At 53.6% G+C, this 20,843-nt stretch overlaps 1 protein-coding gene across 1 annotated transcript in view; it reads left to right on the forward strand.

Moving 5' to 3' along the window:
- Nucleotides 1–5,434: 5,434 nt before the first annotated feature.
- The window catches only part of LOC112312234 (bifunctional heparan sulfate N-deacetylase/N-sulfotransferase 3-like), a 55,769-nt gene continuing 40,360 nt past the window's right edge, over nt 5,435–20,843 (forward strand). Inside the window, 3 exon segments of the mRNA XM_053911906.1 lie at nt 5,435–7,309; nt 14,246–14,333; nt 18,592–18,746. Of these exon segments, the coding sequence (XP_053767881.1) occupies nt 6,341–7,309; nt 14,246–14,333; nt 18,592–18,746 (1,212 nt within the window). The 5' untranslated portion in view covers nt 5,435–6,340.

Raw genomic sequence — 20,843 nt, forward strand, 5'->3', positions numbered from 1 at the left:
ACTTGCTGCCGTAGCTCCGGTGACAAGATGCGGCCTGGCGGTAGCGAAAGGTGCCCAGGGTCAGAGAGCTCGGGAGGACGTGGGTTTCCTCAGACAAGTGCAGGGAGGGAGAAGAAGGCGCCTGCAGGACGGCCCCTGGCGGTGGTGGGAAAGGATGAAGGTGGTTTGAGAGGGAGGCCGTGCGCTCAGTTCTGCAAGCTGAGTGTGCTGGTGGCGGGCGCCAGCGGGGCGGCAGTGTGGGAGCCCAGAGGCACAGCCAGGGTGCCTGTCGTCCTGTCAAGTTGGTACTTCAGCTGGGAACCCTGGGGCTCACTGAACGGGCTGGGGTGACAAGTTAGCATCTGGGATGTTCAGAGCACAGGTGGGAACGAAGGCCAGGGAGCTCGTGAGCCCCTCTGGGGGGAGAGAGGGGCTGAAGCTGGGCACAGCTGTGCCGCCAGCTGAGCCTCTTGCTCTGCGTGAGACCCATTGGGCTGCAGGTTCCTGCCCCCATCCGGACGCCTGTCCCCCCCCCCAGCCCTGCCTGCCCCTCCACACTCGCAGCGGCCCCTCCGTGAACCGTTGGTGGGAGCGCTTCCATGGCACAGCCAGCACTGCCCTGCGGCGTCGGCCTGGCCATCTGGTCGGCCCTTGAAATGGTTTCGTTCTGTTTCTTCTTTGAAAGATTACTAGGCATCACAGAATCCCACACCCGTGCACACTTCAGTCTAAGGAGAAATAGACATTAGACAAAGAATGGTGCAAGAGCTGGGATGAAGGCCCTAAAGGGAAAGTGACTGTGGTCAGCACATGTAACCCGGGGCCTGGCTACAGGCAGGGGCGGGGAGGTGGGCGGAAAAGGCTTTTCTGGGGCCCCAGGTATGTGCGGCTCATCGAGGTTTTCTGTGACCCAACCTTTTCAAATACCCGCTTCACTTCTGCATCGCCAGCATGGACACTGTGCCCTCGAGTCTCCGCGTGCATCTCGAGCCACGTGTCAGACCCCGGGCACACCGCCGACTCGCGGTTTCTACTCCAAGCTTCGCTGTTCCTGTCCCCGTCAGCCACTCCCCCAGCCACAATCCTGCAGGAATCACGCCAGCTCTGCCTCCTCCCACGCATCTCTTCCTCCCCTTCTCCCTGATCACGGCACAGTCCGGCTGCCCAGCGCCCCCCCTCACTGGGTCCTGCAGCCGCATCTCCTGCCTGTCCCGACGGCACTCTGCGCTCTCCGCCCGCACTGCTGCTGGGGGTCCCCTCGTATGCCACTGCTACACTGTCTGCACATACTACCCCATGTCTGCTGCTCACACACCTCAGTGCTCTCCATCTCTGAGCCGGTCACTTCCGAGGACGCACAGGAGTCTGCACTGTTTCAGTGAAGCTGTGCCCACTTTCCGGCCAACACATAGTGCCTTACCACCGACTCAGTCCCACTCTCAGGGAAGCGCTCCATGTCTTCACCCTGCCAGGCCGTTCAGCCGGACACAGTCCCCCTTCCTCACGTCCAAGGCCTGCCCTGCATGCCACGTGCCTGACAAACTGCGGTGGACTTCCCTAAATTTCATAATCTCCCTCGTCTTTCTTCTGAAACTCACAGCAGATGTGGTTTGTGCCGCATAAATCACTGCGCATTACATGCATCACGGTGCTGGCTGCTGCTTCACGAGTCTTTTCTCCCCACCAGAGACCCTGCTTCTGCAGACAAGACTCAGTTCCCCTGCCCTGCGGGCCGGCAGCTCGCAGAGCCCTGAGCCCAAAGCAGGTGATTGACACAGATCCAGTGGCTGATTTCAGAATGATTAATGGACAGGTGTCCTTGGGTGGGTGAAGATACCTATCTGAGCCCCTTTTTTAATCTCATGTTGGGGCAGTAGGATTATATTGTCTTAGTGAGAAATAAAACAGACATTAAATCCAGCAAATTTATAACTGTATTACCAGTGATGTATAATCTTAAATATAAGTTATGGCATTAGACTGAAGCAGAAGCGTCAAATCAACCTGGAAGGTTAACATGAGGTCACATTCACCTACCCCCACAAACAGCCCCTGGGCCCGTCCCTGCGCCCAGCACCAGGGCCCCGCGGGGACTGCGAGGCGTTGCCTGTACCCTTGCAGCTCACAGTTAGACAGGGGAGGCTGACTTCACACAGGGTTTCAGTTTCAACAGTGTCAGGAAGGACACTGCCCCCTGACACTGTTGAAACTGAAATCCTGTTTACAGGAGAGACCCTCCCCACAGCGGCCGTGTGGGACACAAGGCCAAAGGCCGCCTCCACACGGGGAGGGCTTCGCGGGGAACTACAAGCAGGAGTTTCCTTTCCCACATGCACCTGTCTCCGTGGTGACGCTCAGCAGCCCGGGCTCAGGACAGGCGGCCACCGTGCCATCTCCCGCAGGAGGAGTGACAGCCACGGTTCAGTGCGTCCGGAGACACTCGAAGGTCACAGACACACAAGGGACGGGAAGTCGTGCTGGGGGACAGGTTGCAGTGGGACCCGTAAATTGCCAAAGTCCACACCAGAGACTAAATTCAGCCACAGCAAAGTGAGATGTTCGGTCAAAGGTTTGTAGGAAAGTTAGAGAATCTTAATATACCTGTGCACACATGTTAGACCTAATCCCACCCTCAGGGACAGAGGTTGGAACTCACTTTGGCCTCAGGAGGAAACTCGAAGAGTTTAAGGCAGAAGGACTGTTTCTAAGCATTTCACACCTGCTCACGGAGAAGCCGGCTGCAGCGGCACCCTCGTGTCTGCCCAGAGAGCAAGAGCAAATAGTCCTCACTCTCTGCCTCCCCGCAGGCAACAACTGCATGTGTTCCCTGCCACCTCACCTCCCACAACAGGGACGGACTGCGAGACACGGCCATCTGAAATGCAGGACGTGCTGGTGCCCCTTGAGTTCGGTCAGAACCACTGCACAGCTGAAACCGACCTGCATGGGGCCGCGTGAGGTGCTGCACCCTGCTGTCGTCCCCCAGAATGTTCTCCGTAAACATCGCACGTTTAAAGTGCAATTGGTTTTTCTAATGAAGTAACTACAGTTGCGATGAAAACTCTCGGTTGTCCTGGTGGCTTTGATTTGCTAAAATTACATCCGATCTCTGCCAGATGTTTCAAAGAGCAGGGTGCTACCCTCCCGCTGGCTTTATTTCAGCAGGAGGGTAGCACCCTGCTCTTTGAGACCAGTGGGACCAGTGGGACCAGTGGCATGTGGGACCAGTCGGTGGCACTGTGCTGGGCAGAGGGATGGGGCACCAACGACCCGTGTGTCCCCTGTCCTCCCCATCCTTGTGCGGCCGGGGCCCCGGCAGCCACCCCCTGCACTCTCCTGGCCTGCAGTCCCTCAGGGCTGCACCAGGAGAAGTCAGCCACGCCCTCTGGCTGGGCCTGGCCCCCAGCACTGCTCTCGCCCGTGGCAGGTGCAGCACCTAGGTCTTCCAAGTCGCTCACACGTTCCCTTTCCTGAGAAACCGCGCCCTCACCCTGTTACTCCCCGATCCGGAGAGTGTTGTGGGGCCCTGAGGGTGTCCCACCCACCACCTCCTGTGCCATCAGATTCCTCGGGAACCCGAGTTACCCATTGTGTATAGAATGTGTGTTTTCCGTATTGCTCACTCTTTCCTCCCGCTCTTCCTTGGAGCGTCCCTGCGCAGCACTGGCCTCTCTCCTGTCCCTGTAAAGTCTCCTGTGTCTCGGATGCCTGCCCACACTCCCTCATCCTTCAAGAACCTGCCTGCGCCCCGCTGCCGCCAGGCCTTGCAGGGGCTGCCTTGCCGCAGTCTTTCTCCTCTCGTCCCGCTAGAGTCGTCCATCCCTAGTCAGCAGCCCACACTCTGTTTGTCATTCCCCTCACTGTCTCTGTGACTGTGGGCCTTTTAAAGAAACTCAGTCTGCCGAACATTTACATTTTACACAGAAATGCAATTACCCTGTGAATGCTAGAATAATGACATAGATACCCTCGAAATTCAAGTGATCAAACTAGGATATGAAACTTAGAGTACAAATGGCATATTAATCCTGTGAATATCCCGCAGTTATACTCCATAACATCATATTATTCATAAAGAGAAACATGATTCTTCAAAATATTTTTCACAGCTTATTTCATAGGTGGCATCACAGGAGTTAGAGCCAGAACGGCCCGGGCAGTCACTCGCTCCAGCCTCGTCCTCTCACCTGGGAGCGCGGGGCCAGGGGACGGCCTGGTCGGAGACAGATACGTCGCGGCCCCATCCCCATGGGAAAGGTCGGGCACGATGCTGTCCCCGGGGCCTGTCTCCTGCCTTATGGGCCGTGGTGAGGCCTCCCTTAATTCCGGTTATGGTCCACGAGATTTTTTTGCAAAGCACCAGGACCACAACACTGGAGTAATCGCAAGCTATAAAGAGTATACACGTTTCTTCTTTATTATGTGTCAAAAGTTACTTAATTTCCAAAGCAGCAACTGAAAAGGGCTGGCAATCAGAGCAGGACAAGGGGTTTCGTGAGCTTCCCACCGAGGTTCTTCACTGTGTGTCTGGCTTCAGCGCGGTGGGTCCTTACCGACACCACCCGTAGGCTCTCGGGAACTGCGACCTTAAGGGACACGCCGTGCAGTCTCACCACATGATGTCGTGTGGCCGGCGACGGGCTCACACGCGAGGGTGGGCCTGCCCGATTACAGCGGAGCGGGAGGAGTCCCACCTCTCAGGGACGCCGTAGCCACCCGGCTGGCACAGCGCAGACCTCTCGAGGTTGTGGTGGCAGCGGTGGTGTGAACAGGCTGACGGGGCTGCCGCCGTGGCACACACAGTCTTCGTCTGTGTACCTGTGATGTTCGCGCAGCAACCCCGTCGTCTGAGGACGCCTTTTTAGGGCACATCCCCGCCACGAAGCAGCACGTGGCAGTATCGCCAAGCCCACGTGCCCGGAGCCTGGCTGACAGAAACTCGGGCTAAGTTCCTACCGCATATTTCTCATCAAAAACGTCACCGAACTTCTAAATACAGACCCAGAACACTTCTAAATTGAAAGACTGAAATAAATGTGAGCTATAGAGTTATTTTAGAAAGATGAGTAAAAGCAAATTAGATCTTAACTTTCCAACTGATGGTTCCAGGTCAGGGTCCCTGGGGGTGGGGAGTCCATCCCCCCTGTCCAGGCAGCTCGGGGCACAGGCAGGACCCACCCTGGACCCGGATGACCACCGTCCTTCCAGGCCAGGCCACTCACAGCCACCCGGCCACACTCAGACGGGGACAAGGCACACAGCCACCCGCCTCACGTGCACAGCTTTGGGTTGGGAGGGGACGCGGGTCCCTGGAGAACCCAAGTGGCCGTGGGGAGAGCACACAAACTCCACAGACAGTGAGCACGGTGAGGAAGGAAAATATTTTTTTCTCAATTTTTTTATAACAAAACAATATTGGAGAAAATGACATTATTCAAGGACCTGCTGTAATTTCCAAGTGTTTTTCACAAAATCACTGAGCTCTTTTCCAAGAAGTAGAAACAGAATAGTGCAGAAGGTGAGTTTATAGTCAGTGTCTCCTCCCAGAAGCGCCTCATCACCCACCGCGAAGGCCCCCCGGGCAGGGTCTTACTCCTCACGTTCACCTCAACCAAATGCCCTTCGCGGTGTTGGAAAACCGAGCTCTGTAACCAGCGCTAAAATGATCGTTTGGGTCAGGAGAACTTACCTGCATTTTTAAAGTGTTATTTTCCTGAAAGCAACCAGGATAGGGTTGTTTCTAACAGATTTCAGATGTAAAGGGAATGTCAAGATTCGTTGCATCAGTAACTTTTCAGGAAAAAACCCTTGTGTCTTAATTGCAGCATTTAGTGAGTTGTGTCCAAACATTTGTAATTTTCCGGCACACGTAACTATAGACACAAACAGCCCGAGGTGGCGTTCCAGGATGCGGCTGGTGCGCCCAGGGGGCTCCGTGGCCTCGGGCCGTGTCGGCCACAGGGCTCAGGGCGGCTCAGTGGTGACAGTAAGCTCCCTGTCCACCCCAGGTCTGTGCTCTCCTGGCCGGACAGCCGCCAGTCCTGGGCCCTTTGCCTCGCACTGCCGTCCCACGTCCCCACACAGACCTGGGAGATGGGAAAGCTTCTTACTTAGTGCACATCAGTGCCAGTCAATAGGGTAGAAACCCGACTGAATGGTTTCTGTTGTGTTTTCTGTCTCCCACCTCTCAGCCTGCGTCTCCGTGAGCCCCCCGCCCGCGATGCCCAGGGCGGTGATGGTGACATAGCCGGCAGCTGAGGCAGGAGAAGCAGCTGTTGCCATCCCTCCTCCCCTCCCTGGGTCTGTTCACGGTGCTTCTGCTGGAACGGCTGAGGGGCCTGCCCACAACACGAGTTTTGTCATGAAACTTCACAGACACTTCCCGAGGATGGTCTTTCTGCTGGCGACACTCTGCACAGTGAGCATCGTCATTTCCACTTACTACCTGTACACTGGCCACACTGGCCGCACTGGCCCCTTGCAGGTGGCTTCCGAGGAGGACTGTGGGGACCGCCAGCACCCGCCACCCCGGCTGAGGGGCGTGGAGGCCAGGCTGCCCGCGGAGGCCCTGAGGACGGACCCCACAGTCCTGGTGTTTGTGGACAGCCAGTACTCGTCCCTCGGCCAGGACATCATGACGATCCTGGAATCGGGCCGGTTCCAGTACCGCACAGAAATTGCTCCCGGGAAGGGGGATCTCCCGGCACTTACAGAAAACACGAAAGGCAAGTACGTTCTCATCATTTATGAGAACATTCTAAAGTACACAAGCATGGACTCCTGGAACCGGAGCCTCTTGGACAAGTACTGTGCAGAGTTCGGCGTGGGGGTCATAGGCTTCCACCGAGGTGGCGACAAGGGCCCGCAGCGCTCCCAGGTGAAAGGGCTCCCGCTCTCCACGCACAGACCCCTGGCAGTGAGGGACGGCTGCATCAACCCCCGCTCGCCATTGCTCCGCCTGACCAAGGCTTCGAAGCTGGAGAGGGGCCCTTTCCCAGGAACCGACTGGACCGTGTTCCAGACTGACCACGCAGCCTACCAGCCGGTAGTGTTCGCCAGAGGAAAGCCGCCAGGAAGCGCTTCTCCTCCCACCTCCCGAGGCGCCCTATACGCCACGGTCATCCAGGACCTGGGGCTGCAGGACGGCATCCAGCGCGTGCTCTTTGGCAACACCTTGAACTTCTGGCTGCACAAGCTCATCTTCATCGATGCCGTTTCCTTCCTGACGGGGAAGAGGCTGGCCTTGTCCCTGGACAGGTACATCCTCGTGGACATCGACGACATCTTTGTGGGGAAGGAAGGAACCCGCGTGAACGCCGAGGATGTTCAGGTGAGGCTCTGGTCCCTGAAAGCCGCAGCATCTACCTCCTCTCTTGGGAGACTGGCCCACGGCCCCCCATTTCCCGAATGTGGGAGTTCAGGTATATCAGGGAAGTCTCCCGCAAACTGGGCTCAGCTGGCCTCCCTACCTCTCAGCCCTAGAAGAATGAAGAAGAGAACATATTTCTCCGAGTGAAGAAATGCGGGTGGTTTTCTGGGATTGGTCGTGGCAGGACCCTGGAACAAAACCGTAGAGCAGAAACCAATTTGGTTGTTTTCCAGAGACGGTCTTCCTTAGAAAACCATGAGGGATCTAAGCCTTTAGTCCATTTAAATACAAAATCAAATGAATCCGTCATTTTATTTTTACTTGTGTATTTATTTAACTTGTCGCCGTGACACTGGTTAATAAGGTCATGTAGGAGTCAGTGTACATTTCTATGGTACGTGATCTGTATGTTGCATTGCGTGCCCCCCACCCAAAGTCCGACTTTCCATCTCCATAAATTTGACCCCTTTACCCTTCACTCCCCCACCCCTCCCCTCTGGTCCCACCGTGCTGTGTCTGTGTCTGCACTTTCGTCTGCGCCACTTGTGCATTTCTTGCTCTCAGTTTCATACCCCACGTGTGAGCGGAGTCACGTGGTTCCTGGCTTCTTCTATCTGACTGACTTTGCTCAGCGTGCTCTTCTCCAGCTCTATCCACACTGTTGCAAATGCAGAATTCTGCCTCTCCTTGTGGCTGAATAGTGTTGGTACAGTATGTCTGCACCGCGACTCCTTCACCGGTCCTCCGCTGAAGGACACCCCAGCTGTCCCCTCATCTTGGCCACCATGCATAGTGCTGCAGTGACCACAGGGGTGCACATGTCTTTGTGAACACGTTTCTGAGTTTTGGGGTAGACACCCAGAAGCGGGGCTGCTGGCTCATGTGCTGACTCTAGTCCGACTTTCTAAGGAGCCTCCGGGCTGTCTTCCAGGGTGGCTGCCCCAGCTTACGGTCCCGGGCACCACACGCAGCCCACCACCATCCTCCTCTCGGCTCTCACGTTTGTGCAGACTGGAAGCTCCTTCTAGCTCACCAGGCTGATTTGCTGCTTCTCCCTGCCAGTGGCATAGCTGAACCTAATGTTCCTGCTGACGAGTGCTGGGCAGCTGAAGTCAGGCCCTCCAGGGTCCCGGTCTCAGCCCCGCCCCTTTCTAGCTGAGCGCCCACACAGATTTCTCAGCCTTTCTCACCACCGGTTCCCACACCTTGGAAACGAGACCAACACCCACTTCACAGCAGGGGAGTCCCCTGGGAGGATGGCAGCGCACGCCAGCTGCCCGATTCCAGTGGCCCTCACCACACGTAAGCCGTTTCTTATTGAGGACACGCCACGCACCGGGGGGCCTGTCTGCACAGCACCCAGGAAGGAGCTCTACGATGATGAAACCGGCTCTCCTCGAAGAGCAGGAGCCGCACCCTGCCTGACCCTGGGCGACGCTGCCCTTTCTACTTGGACCCACTCAGCCCGCTTCCCCCAACCACTCTCTGTCTTGGGGATGGCGATGGAGACAACGTGCTAGGTTTGAGCTGTACCTGTGGCCCAAATGCCACCTTTTGTGCCACAGCCTGCAAGTCCATCGGGCAATCAGCAGGGGTTCCCACTCCATGGGAATATGTGATCTGATTTTGGTGGTCTCCCAGTCTCTCTCAGGAACCTCAAGAACAATACAAAATCTCTGAGGAATGCCAGCAGATCCACATCCGTGCTGTGGTAGCTTTGTCAGGGGCCACTGCATTGAACAAGTTATAAAATAAGTTATGGCTAGCCTGAAATAATAGATACCCTCATTCAGGTAAATCACACAAACTCACTTTTAACTTTAGAAGATAACGCAACACTAAAAGGTGAAACGTACTTTTTTTTTCACTTTGTTTCATAGGAATTTCCTTTTGAACCAACTCTACACAGAAGATTGATCTTACATTCTTTCAGGCAACACACGTAAAATCAGGCTAGAAAAAATAATGGTTGCTTCTTAACACTGGAGTAAAGTTTGCCATCGATTTGCTGAATTAATATTCTGTAGCTCGTGAAATCTTGATTGGCAGCAGTGGCCCATATCAAAGTCTTCTGAAATAGTGCTTCTGGCTCTGAAATTCGCCACATGAGGAAAACTCAAAAAAAGTCCAGTGGAGGAGTTCAGACAGGTCTCGGAACTGCCTGAAGACCTTCAGACCCGTGCATAGTCTGTAAACGTGTCTGAAGAGAAGGAAGTCCGAACAGACACATTCTGGTGCCGTGACTGAATGTAGGCACGCGGCCCCTGCGAGGAGTGAGCTCGGGAAAGCCAGTGCCCCGCCCCGGCGTGCAGGGCGAGAGGGGAGGGGACCATGGTGCCTCCACATGGTGACCGCGGATGCTGCTGGCCTTGCATCCTTGTCCGTGCTGGACACGCTTCATTGTTACAAGAGGTGGTGGGGCTTTGCTTCTGTGTCTTGCCCACTTTGAAAACTTTCGGGAGAAAGACGCAGACATGTGGCGTACCGCACGAGAAAATCAGAACACAGACTGTGAAATGAGGAACTTCCTCCCACCCCACCCCGCCCAGGTCACCCCAGCAGTTCAGTTACTGGGTCGGCTCTTAGAGCTGCCACTGAGCTCGGCTGAGATCAAGGGCTGTTAGGGACCCCGGCTCCACACCTGGCCTGGCGTCACTTCCCATTTACCTGAGTGAGATCCCTTCAAGGATTTCAGTGGCAACTGGTGTTCCATCCCATACCAGCCCCTTTTGCAGGAGTTTTGTTACTTGACTCCAGTGCAATAGTGCGCAGGCCTTTTATTTGCTCAGAAACAAGCTCCTCCACGGTGGCCTTTTCCAAAAAACTCTGCGACATCCTCATAACTTTTTCCTGCCCACACCCCCTTGACGCCTTCCCTACAAGGTGCTTCATGTTTTAATTTTAGCATCTTGGAATCAAGTCTCATTCCTAGGGCTTGGCCCCTTTTTAATTTATGAGTAATTTAGGGAATTTCCCTTTGTATCAACTTATGAAATAAAGACTAAGATTCAAACGATGCAGTACAATCTTTCCAAAGTTTTCCTTCAATTCATCGACAGGATCAAGGCCCCCGTGTGCACATGTCCCTAACACCCTGCTGTCCGCAGATGTGTCAGAATGCCCACATTTGAATAATCAGTCACTCGGCACGGGGCCACCCGGCCTTTGACACATTCTTCCTGGGTGAAGGAGGCATTTCCGCTTGTGAGTCACCTGTGCGGGCTGCACAGAGATGGCATGAGAGCGAGCCGCCCAGCAGCCTGGCCCAGGGACAGAAAGACCGGTCAGGGTCACCGTGAAAGCCAGCCCTGCTCGTGAGGGTCGCACAGAGCACGTCAAGCCCTAAACTCCGAGATGTCAGGCCTTTGTCTGGCTCCCAGTATGAGTGAGTGAGCTCACAAGTGCCACACTTCCGTCAGCTCGGTCCAAGCTCCTTCCACTCAGTTCTTTCCTGGTGACAGCAAAGTGGGGTCTAATTCCTACTGAAAATGAATATATATGTGTGTACACACACACACACACACACACACATCCCTCCCTACAAGGGAACCAAACAGACATGCCCTGTGGGGACAGGGACCCCATCCTGTCCCTGGTTCCCACCTGAACGGTGTCACCGAGAACAAGCGCCTATTTGGTGGCCTAAGGACAAAACTAACACTTAAAAGAGCTGGAAAAAGAATGCACAACGGCCTATTGTCCCAGTCTGAAAGTCACATTGTTAAGTCTACTCAAAATTGTAGTCAAGCCTAGGATTGATTGTCGGGAGATACTGGGAGTGGCCCCAAGTCACTGTGAAGTGAATGGTTCTAATGAGGGAGTTCAGTGAATGGTTCTACACATGTCAATACACTGACATGGTGGTGATAAGTTCTATGAAGACAAAAAGAAACCAGGGAAATGAAACACGGAGAGATTTATTTCAAAGAGGGTGGCCCAAGGAGCCTCCCCAAGGTGATGATGTTGACGCAGAGACCTGAGAAAGGGAGAGGTGAGGAAGTGGGGAGACTGGAGACCTGGAGGTGTGGCCCTCAAGGACGCTCCAGGACGGGCAAGAGCACAGGTGGACCAGAGTAAAGGAGGAGAAAGCAGGAGGGCAGGAGATGAGGCCTAAGGCAGGGGCCAGTGACACAGGCCTGGCAACCTCCGCCATCACCACTTCTCAGCACTCTCCAGTAGGTCTGGAGTTGGTACCCAGCTGATGAAGAAAACGCAAACTCTAAAGATTCTGGGGCGAGACACTGTATTTTTGCCTGCTGCTGAATAGCCCACACTCAATGTGAAAATGTCTTCCCCGGCTGTGATCTGGCTCGCCAACTCCTTCTGCCAGCTCACAAAGGGTACCGCAGGTCAGCATGCAATCTGGGGAGCACGGGTAAGGAACAAAAGCGTTGCCAGGGGTCCCCCAAACAGTGCCGCTCATGTGAGGAGTCCTAACGTGAACCCACAGATAAAACGTATGAGTTATTGTTCACGTTTGTCTCTTCGACTGGCTCATTCTGTTAAAGAAAGTTGGAACAAATCCAAAAATATATGAACGCTCCCATTTCACTCAGTTCTCAAAGCTCAGTGTCTTTAAATTAGATGTTTTCTGCCTTCCACTAAATCTTTTAACGCAAATGGTTTTCACTTCACAGAATGAAGGCTCGAACACTGAGTGGGGTAGCATATAGATTCAGATTTGAAAAAATAAACTTGGAAATATTCATGTTAAATTATACTCATAATGCAACTCTTACCATTTAAAGTGAGTATTACGCTCCCTTTGAATAGTTTTGTGAGCATTTTCATACTGGCTGCAGAACTGTGTACTGAAGAATAGGCAGAATTATTTTCTCCTGCAGAAACGGCTGCTTCACTGCCACACACTCGTGTGTCGGTATGTACAATAGAGCAGCACGTTCACTAGCCAGAAATGCGAACACCCTAAACGTGCCAGAGCGGAGAGAAGTGGTTGGTAACTGACAGGATGCCCGTGCGATGCATCGCTCTGTGTCCCGTAAAAGAACTGGTTACCACCGTGTGACAGGCGGAAGCCCACGCTGTGTAAATGGAAAAGGCAAAACTCAAAACTGCAGTTTTAGTCAGAATTGGTGTGGTTCTGACTCTTACCTTCTGGCTCTGATTTCATTTACCGAAGTAGCCAAATACCTGCCTATACATCGGTATATGTAGATAAAAATAGGAGGGAATTCCATCATGATGTTAACTTATCTTGATTTTAATTTTTTAATGAGAAAAAATGTCCTGTGTAAAAGGATCACTGATGCATGCAATTGTAAATGACCCTGAGAAATACAGACTATGTTTCAGAACTCGGAGAAAGAAGCGTCCCTTTTCAGTAGCTGGGCATCCTGGCGGTGGCACCTGTGTCCTCAGTTTCCGGATGCAGGAGGCCACCCGCCGGCACCCCGGCAGCACCCCGGCAGAGGGCTGCGGACATCCCTGCTCTGGGCCCAGAGTCTCACAGAGAGGCTCCACCTGCCCGGGATCCGCGCGGTTTCTGGCCCTGGCCCTGGACCACTGATTTAGAGCTGAGACGCTATCACACCATTCCAGGCACGCTGCACACGGAGAAAGCGGCAAAGCGTTTTATATCACGTTTGTGCTATTTTGTCCGTAGTAACAGTAGACTGTTTCAGTTTAGAGTCACGGTGAACGAAATCATTCTAGTAATGGGCGTGTTTAATGTAAGGGACAGGGCCTCAGAGCGCTGCTGGGTGCCCACGTTTCAAATATGTAGAAGCATATTTGAAAACACAGACGTGATGGGGGAATACACAACACCGTTCCCACGGACTCCCCCGAAATCCGGCTCACAGGGTCCGTGTAAAAGACAGTAACATTACTGCTGATCTCAGTACACCACATACCAGCGAGAGCTGAGTTTCTCTCTTCCCGCACACGGGCGCAGCGCCCGTGCCTGCCGGGCGTTTCAGCGCAGCTTCCATGTGCTCAGCGTCTGCGTCTAGAACCTCAGACGAGGGTGTAAAAGTGCGACGCGCAGGCGCGAGAGCAGGAACGGCTGCTCACTACTTGAATCGCTTGCGTGAAGTGAGTGAGAGGCTAGTTCACAGGGGCTTTATTTGGCTCCCAAGGCCTATCTAAGAACAGGGCAGTTTTGTTTGGGTTTGTCTCTACCAAACATTGTAAGTGCACATTTTAAAAAGTAATCAAGAGTTGCAAAGCAAAGTTCAAGTTTAGTTTGGGGATTCTATTTTCAGAGACACAAAAAGGAAAAATGTCCAACCCAACGTTTAAGTTAAAGCATTGAACACACAAGAAATGATTGTGTGTTCTCTACCTTCGGGCGGGGGGAGGACGGGGAGAGAGAGAAGAAATATGAGACTGGGGATTTAAATAACAATGGACAATGAGAAGTTTGTTAAGTACTGCTCAGAGCTTCCTGAACACTTCAGAGGACATAAGGGCTAGCACTAATTATGAAGAGCTTAACGTGTCTGACACACGGTTTTATGTTTGTTGATCTGCTTTTTAATGAAATGGCAGGACTTCACAATTGAAAAGTCTTGAAAGTGAAGATCAGAGATGTATCTGAGAACCAACCCCGGCTTCTCACTGTCCCTCCGGAGGCTCCACTTACAGAGGGTCTCCTCCCTCGCACAGTGGGGCACCCATGCCCTGAGGGGGAAACGATGTATTTTGTGGGCTACATACTAGCGCCTTCGATAGGTGCAGAAGTAAGTTTCATTTCACTTCCTGTACTAGCCGACTCTTACTGCAAGCCGAAGGGCAAGTCTGTGGGTGTTTTTTGCAATCTAGGATTCTCGCTTGTATGAAAGAGTGTGTTTGTCCTTTGAAGGCAAAAGGGAGAAATCTTTGAAAGCTCCCCATGGCCCCTCTACCTGAGATGTTTCTAAAAATTATGTATTGCAGGCTCTGCTTGAAACTCAGAAACTTTTGCGGGCACAAATCACCAATTTTACGTTCAACCTGGGCTTTTCAGGAAAATTTTACCACATAGGTAAGGAAAGGGGATTGAGGTCCCCACCAAGGCCTCTCTGACCACCCCCACACCTGCACCCCACTACCCCTCCCCGCTCACTCCCGCTGCCTGTTGCCAACTAGACTGTCTTCCCGCCCTTGAGCCTTGAGCTCCACGGAGCACATTATTTTTAACCTTCACTATATGTTAGTGGTTTGAAACTTTACCCGCATGGCTTTCTCTAGTGGCCCTCCTTTTCTACTGAACGGCAACTCACACCAGTAAAAGTGCCTGAGTAGTGAGTGTGCTCAGTGAATGTGACCAGCGTGCCAGTTGTGAAAGGGAATGCCATCGGGCACCCCAGCCGCTCTCGGCCGCACTTCCCGCAGAGAAAACCCCATTGGCCTGGCGGTGGGGGCGTTGTGAGAGGGGCGCCCTGGGTGGGCTCTTCTCTGTCCAGCTGGTTGTGCTCCACATGGTTCTGGTCTCACAGACATCACTGCCTGTAGTTGTAGCCCTTCCGTCTCCGTGGCTCTGTGCCGTCCGTTGTTCAAATACACCGGAACTTCTCTGGTGCATCCTCTCCAGTGCGACGGCCGGTCTGTTTCCCGTCCTTGGCTTGTGTCCAACAGTCACGTGGAGCGTGACTTCGTGCCCATCCTTCAGAGGACAAAATTACTCTTTTCTGACGGTCATCAACCAGGAGTAGCACTTACGACCAGCTCAGATAGAAAAGGCCGGATGGTCTCTGAATGGCTGTGCCCACTTGCTGTCCCCACCACACGAGGCTTCTGCCACTCCGTGTCCTCTCCAGGGTCACAGGCTGCCTGTGTTGGTGGCGTCAGCCTTTCCGGCGGGCGAGCAGAGATGCCACACAATGGCGTTAACCTGCACTTCTCTGACGGACGGTGAAACTGAGCATCCCTCGTGGTCACTGGCTATGTGGATATCCTGTTTCGTGAAATACATGGGTTGTTTTTTTTACTGGGTTGTCTGCTTTACTAGTGATGTTTAGAGATTCTCTGTGCATTCTCAATGAGCCCTCTGACAGTCGGTGGTCCGTGCTGCAGACACGGTGTGGCCTGTCTTCTCACCCTCCTCGTGGTGTTTCTGATGAACAAAAACACTTCAGCGTGGTCGATTTGTCTTTTATCCCTTGTAGTCAACCTTTGTGTCTTTTTGAAGACATCTCGGCATAACACAGGTTATGAAAATATGTTCCTACATTTCTAAAATATATAAACCTGTGACCCATCTGGAATCGGTGTGTGTTTCTGTGTGTGTGACAGGGGTCCGCATGCCTTCTTTTTGCTGTCAAGGTATCCAACCGGCAAAGGACCGTCCGTTCCCACTGCTCCATGGTCCCGTCGCTGTCACACACTGGCCGGTCATGTCCGTGGGGACTCTGCTCCTGCACACTCCCATTCACAGGACCCGCGTGTCCCCATCGCACTCTGTCCTGTACTGCACCGTCACCGAGGATCTGCTAGGGGGAGTCCCCCAGTTTGTTCTCCTGGCTCGAGGCTGCCGTGGCGATTCTTGCCCCTGTGCATTTTCGTATGAATTTTGGAATCACCTTACCCGTATCTTCAAAGACCCTTGCTAGAACTTTTATTAAGATGGCATTACACCTATCAATTTGGGGGGTGGGGGGGGAATTGCTTTCTTAAATATTGAGTCTTTTGATCCTTTAGCACATTTAGGTCTTTAATTACACTTAATAAGACTTTATTTAAATTCACGCCCTAGTGGGGTTTAGTTGCAGTAGTAAATGGTGTCCTGCTTTTTATTTCATTTCCCACTTCTTTGTGATGGTCTATAAAAATTCATCTGATTCGAGTATCAATCTTGTACCCAGCAACCTTGCTACATCGACTTCTGAAGTCTATGGTTCTTCTGTAGATTCTTTTGGATTTCCTACTGATGCAATCATGGTATTTTTGAATAGTGAAAATATTATTGCCTCCTTTAGAGCCCAGTGAGTTTCGTCTCCTTCCTCGCCCACTGAACCAGCTGGGATCTTCATACAATTTTAAATACAAGTGGTGACAGCCACACTCACACCCTGCCCCTGACCTCAGGGGAGGGCTTTCATAGACCCACTCCTCTTCTCGAGGGGCGCTCTCCTAGTCCGCTGCTCTGTCGATACTCTCGATTAGCTCGAGGAAGCTTCCTGCTATTCCTGGGTGGCTGAGAGCCCCACCGTGAGTGAGTGTTCAGTGAGCTTTGCTTTTGACTTCTGTGCCTGCTGTTTCTCTTCCCTCAGTCAAATGAACTCTCCACGAACCAGCTGCAAACCAGCTACTAGAACAGTCCCTACTGGAAAAAATGAATTAATGGACAAATGATTGCATGAGAATGAAACCTTTATTCGAACTACGGGCATGTGTGTGGAACAGGGTCAGAGCAGAAAATCTGACCATGTTGTGTTGTGGAAGGAAATCAAAAAGGTTTTCTCCAAAAATTATAAGCAAACACTCCTGGCAACTTGATTTTTTACCCAACACCAAATGCCAAAGAAGGGTTGGGACCAGCGGCTCCCCTTCCTTCTTGTCTCTGAAAGGTCTGTCCTCTCTCCCAGCGTGGGCGCCTCCCACAGCTCTCAGGACAAATGTCCTCTCTCTGAGCCAGGGAAGGTAGGATGCGGGAGGGAGCTCGGGCCAAGGCGTGAGGGTGTCATCATCTGGTGTGACGCAAGAGCTTCCCAGACAGGCGGCCAGCGCAGCCTAAAACCAGCCCAATCGCAGTTCAGTGGAGACATTTTATTTGCATCTATAAGATGTAATACTCTGAATCTTTACAAAATTGGATATTGTAAAGCTTAATTGAATTACATCGTCTTCCTTTCTGAATCATTCCTTTTTCTATTAAAATCTCTCTTTTATTCAGTCTTGAAGGGAAGGACCAAAACAGCAGTGCTGTGGTAGCTAAGACTTCATTTCGGCGCGAGTTGCATCGTGTTCGACTCTTTTCAGTTTGTGAAGGGGCTTGTGCCTTCTGTGAAAAAGACGAGGAAGGGAACGAAACCGCAGCTCCCGTCTGTGAGCCGCACCGCGAGCTGGGTGCTCAGTGGGCACTGTCGTGTGCGCTCGCACTGACCCTAGGGGTTGGAGAACGCGTTACTTCGATTTCTAGATAAGGTCATATAAACTCAGAGGGGCCCAAGGTCATACAGCGCCTTAAGTGTCAAAAAACAGTTTGAACTTTAGGCCCATCAGAGCCCAAGGCTTATGCATCAGAAAAGCTGTGTAACTGAAACCCGAGATTAGGGAAGCTGCATGGTAAAAGGTTCTCACCCCTCACAGGTCCTTCAGGTCTGTATGTTACCCCAAATCACCGAGAGCCAATAGCACTTGTAAATTCTAATTACAGCTTAGATTTAACTAACAAGGTGAAGAGCAACATTATATCAGTAAATGCTGATGTTATTTCTAAAGTACGTTTGGTCAGTGAGTGGTGGTGAAGGGCCCTGAACTTGGAGTTGCTGAAGCTGGCTAGAGTGTACGCTCTGTCCCGATGCCCTCGGGGACGTGGGACACATCACTCCGCCTGCCCAGACATCGACGTCGGTCCTGGTCTGTCCATGGAGTTAGCAGGGCCCCAAGCCCCGGAGGGTGGCAGTGGGGACACAGCGAACGCCACCTGTGGGACACGGAGCGCCGTGCTTGACGGACGGTCGAGCCCCAGCTCCTTGCCACCGCCCTCTCTGTCCCTCCTCCCGTCCTCTCCCACCCCTGGTGACGACTCCCACTTCTCCTCTCCCGCCTCCTCCTCCTGCCCCAGTTCCCACTCCTCTCAGTAGCTTCTCCTCAGACTCGGGGGTAGCCCAGGTAAGAGGTGGGATCACTTTGTTGTGACCGTTGTGTCACTGCCCCATCCTGCCACCGGCGGTTGGAGCTCTGCCACATGCGCCCTGACTCCCATCCCTCGGTCACATCCCCTACGGCCCCCACTCTCTCCAAACGACAAGTCACACAGATGCTGAAAGGTAACTGCTCTGAGGTCCTTGCAAATGGCCCTGCGCCCCACAGGGTGCGGCGACCCCCCAGGGTCACGTCTCTGGCTCTACAGCTCTTCGGAGAATTGTCACAGTCTCTGGTTGTTCCCCAAGTGACAGGGTTTCTGTGCTACCTTTCTCGTGCAAGCCTCCTGTATTTCTAAGACCATACAAACGGTGTCTTCTAAATATGGATCCAGACGTGCGTAGTTACACAGGTGATGGATGGGTGGGAGGATGGCACAGACTCGGTGGGACTGGAATTAATTATATAATAACCCCCCCCCCCCCCCCCGGAAGGGACCGCGGAGGAGGACGAGGGTGACGACCTCCTGCTCCGGTCCGCGGACGAGTTCTGGTGGTTCCCGCACATGTGGAGCCACATGCAGCCCCACCTCTTCCACAACGAGTCCTCCCTGGTGGAGCAGATGACGCTCAACAAGGAGTTCGCCTTAGTAAGCGCCTCCCTTTGAACGTGACAGTGAGCTCGCCCGCACTGAGCCCCGCGGAGGCTTTGCCACGTGGGCGCCTTTAAAGCAGGTGCTCCAGTGTGGTCGCTGGAACAACCGGGTCTTGCTGCCTCTCATTCTGCCCTCTCAGTTGGTCCTGGGCTCTCATCACTATGGCTGACGCTCGAGGCCCCCAGTGGGAGAGGAACCTGGCCACACACTACAAGACTGTCCCATGGCGTTAGGGTCAGATCTCGTACAGTGTGGCCCCTGCTGCCTGAAAGGCCAGATGTGCCCGGACCTCACGCCAAAATGCACCGATGTCAAGCCCAGGGTTCAGAGAGGCATGTGCAGTGGGGCGTGGCCAGGAAACTGGTTCTGTGGAAGTAGGCATCAGGCACTTGGGATGAGGAGCAGACTCGGGTGTCAGGGAGACTGGAGCAGGAGGAGGCTGAGGGTGAGTGCAGGATGGAGACCTGCCTGTGGCCCGAGGTCTGAGGGCCCCACGGGGAAGGCAGTAGACGTGGGAGGAAACCCTGTCACAGACACTGCAGACATGGGTGACGCAGAAGGGCTTCTGATTCAGGGCAGGGACATGCATGGGAGCGTCCAGCACATGGGAGGTGCGCTGGCGATCAATGGAGACAGAGAGGGTGGACAGTGATGGACCAGCCACAGGGCTCGCGCTTTCTCTCCGTTACTGTGAATTCCTCGAGCGGGCACACCCACACAGAGAGAGTCCCGACAGGGGGCTGCTGTGCAGGCAGCACCCCTCCTGGGCGGGGAGCACGGAGCCAGGTAGGGGCGGGGCCAGGAGCCGCACTCTCTGCATCTCAGGACCTCGGCTGACGGACGCACTCAGCGTGTGCCTGTAGTGTGAATGACTAAGGCAACGGAAAGTCCTACTTAAAAAGCAATTCAAATGTACTGTTTTCACTCTAGTGTCGTTACCTTGTTTGCAAACCCCAAAACCGATACGACAACACTCCTAGGTGGTGCTGTTCATAAATGCAAAACCACACCGCGTGTTTCTGGGCAAACCCTTGTCACTGCAGCCATGGCCCTGTGTGCAAAGTAAAACACGTGACACTGGGCATTTTGGATGTGGTTTTGAAAGACTCTGAATTGTAACGGCCCCCCTGGCAGACAGTCTGTTTTACTGACTCCAGTACTGGAAATGGGGGAGGTGAAGGGCCCGCTGCTCGGTTTTGCGACTTCCTGCCCCGCGTCACAGAGCTGGAGCCCTGGAGAGGCTGTCTCGCACCCGTGCCCCGACAGGTCTGTGGTCTGAGACGGCACGGGTACACGGGGTGGGAGTCTGTGGAAACGAGAGCAAAGCTGCAGCTCCCTGGGTGGCCACCTGGCCAGGGGACTGTCACAGTTGGCCCCGCAGAATGGAAGCGAGCACGGACGCCCACTGCCTGGGGAAAGGTGGTTGACTTAAACCGCCCTGGCGTGATGCCTGGGGAGTTGACACCTTACACAAACTCACATGAGAAAAGGCTGGAATGTGTCAGCAGATCGGGCTTTTCTGTGGGGATCTAGAAGACCAAATGCATGGCAGGCGGCATCAGGCACCTGTTCCTGTCTTTCAACGTCAGTCCACTCCCCAGAGGAGCGACACAGCCCCCAGGGCACGTCCGGGTTGGTGTTTTGTCCAAAACGCAGGAACAGGGCTCTCCCTGCTGACGCTCTGAACATGTGTGACGGTGTTTGCAACGCCTGGTGTGGCAAAGGGACACCTGTCCCCCCAGCATAGAGACAGGAAGAATAAACAGCATGCGAGGGTGGGAAGACATCGCCACACATCATAAAGAGAGACTAACAGCTTCTGGATGCAGCCAGCGGTCGCTGTCTGCCTTCAGGTCTCTAAGACTGCCGACCCTAGGGACGGGGACCGGCAGAGAGCGTGGGAGGAGAAGAGGGCCCGTGGTTTCTTCCCAAACCCGTGTGGAGACAATGGAACGTGTGGAAGGGGAGAACACACGGAGCACAGAAAGTACCGGTGGAAAGTGAACCGAGACGTCCAGAGGGAGGGTTTTGTGTTGTGGCGGTCCGGTTGCCCTCACACCCGAGCGGTTCACCCAGGCGGATGTGAGGACG

This window comes from Desmodus rotundus, chromosome 9, assembly GCF_022682495.2.
Source record: "Desmodus rotundus isolate HL8 chromosome 9, HLdesRot8A.1, whole genome shotgun sequence".
NCBI lineage: Eukaryota > Metazoa > Chordata > Mammalia > Chiroptera > Phyllostomidae > Desmodus > Desmodus rotundus.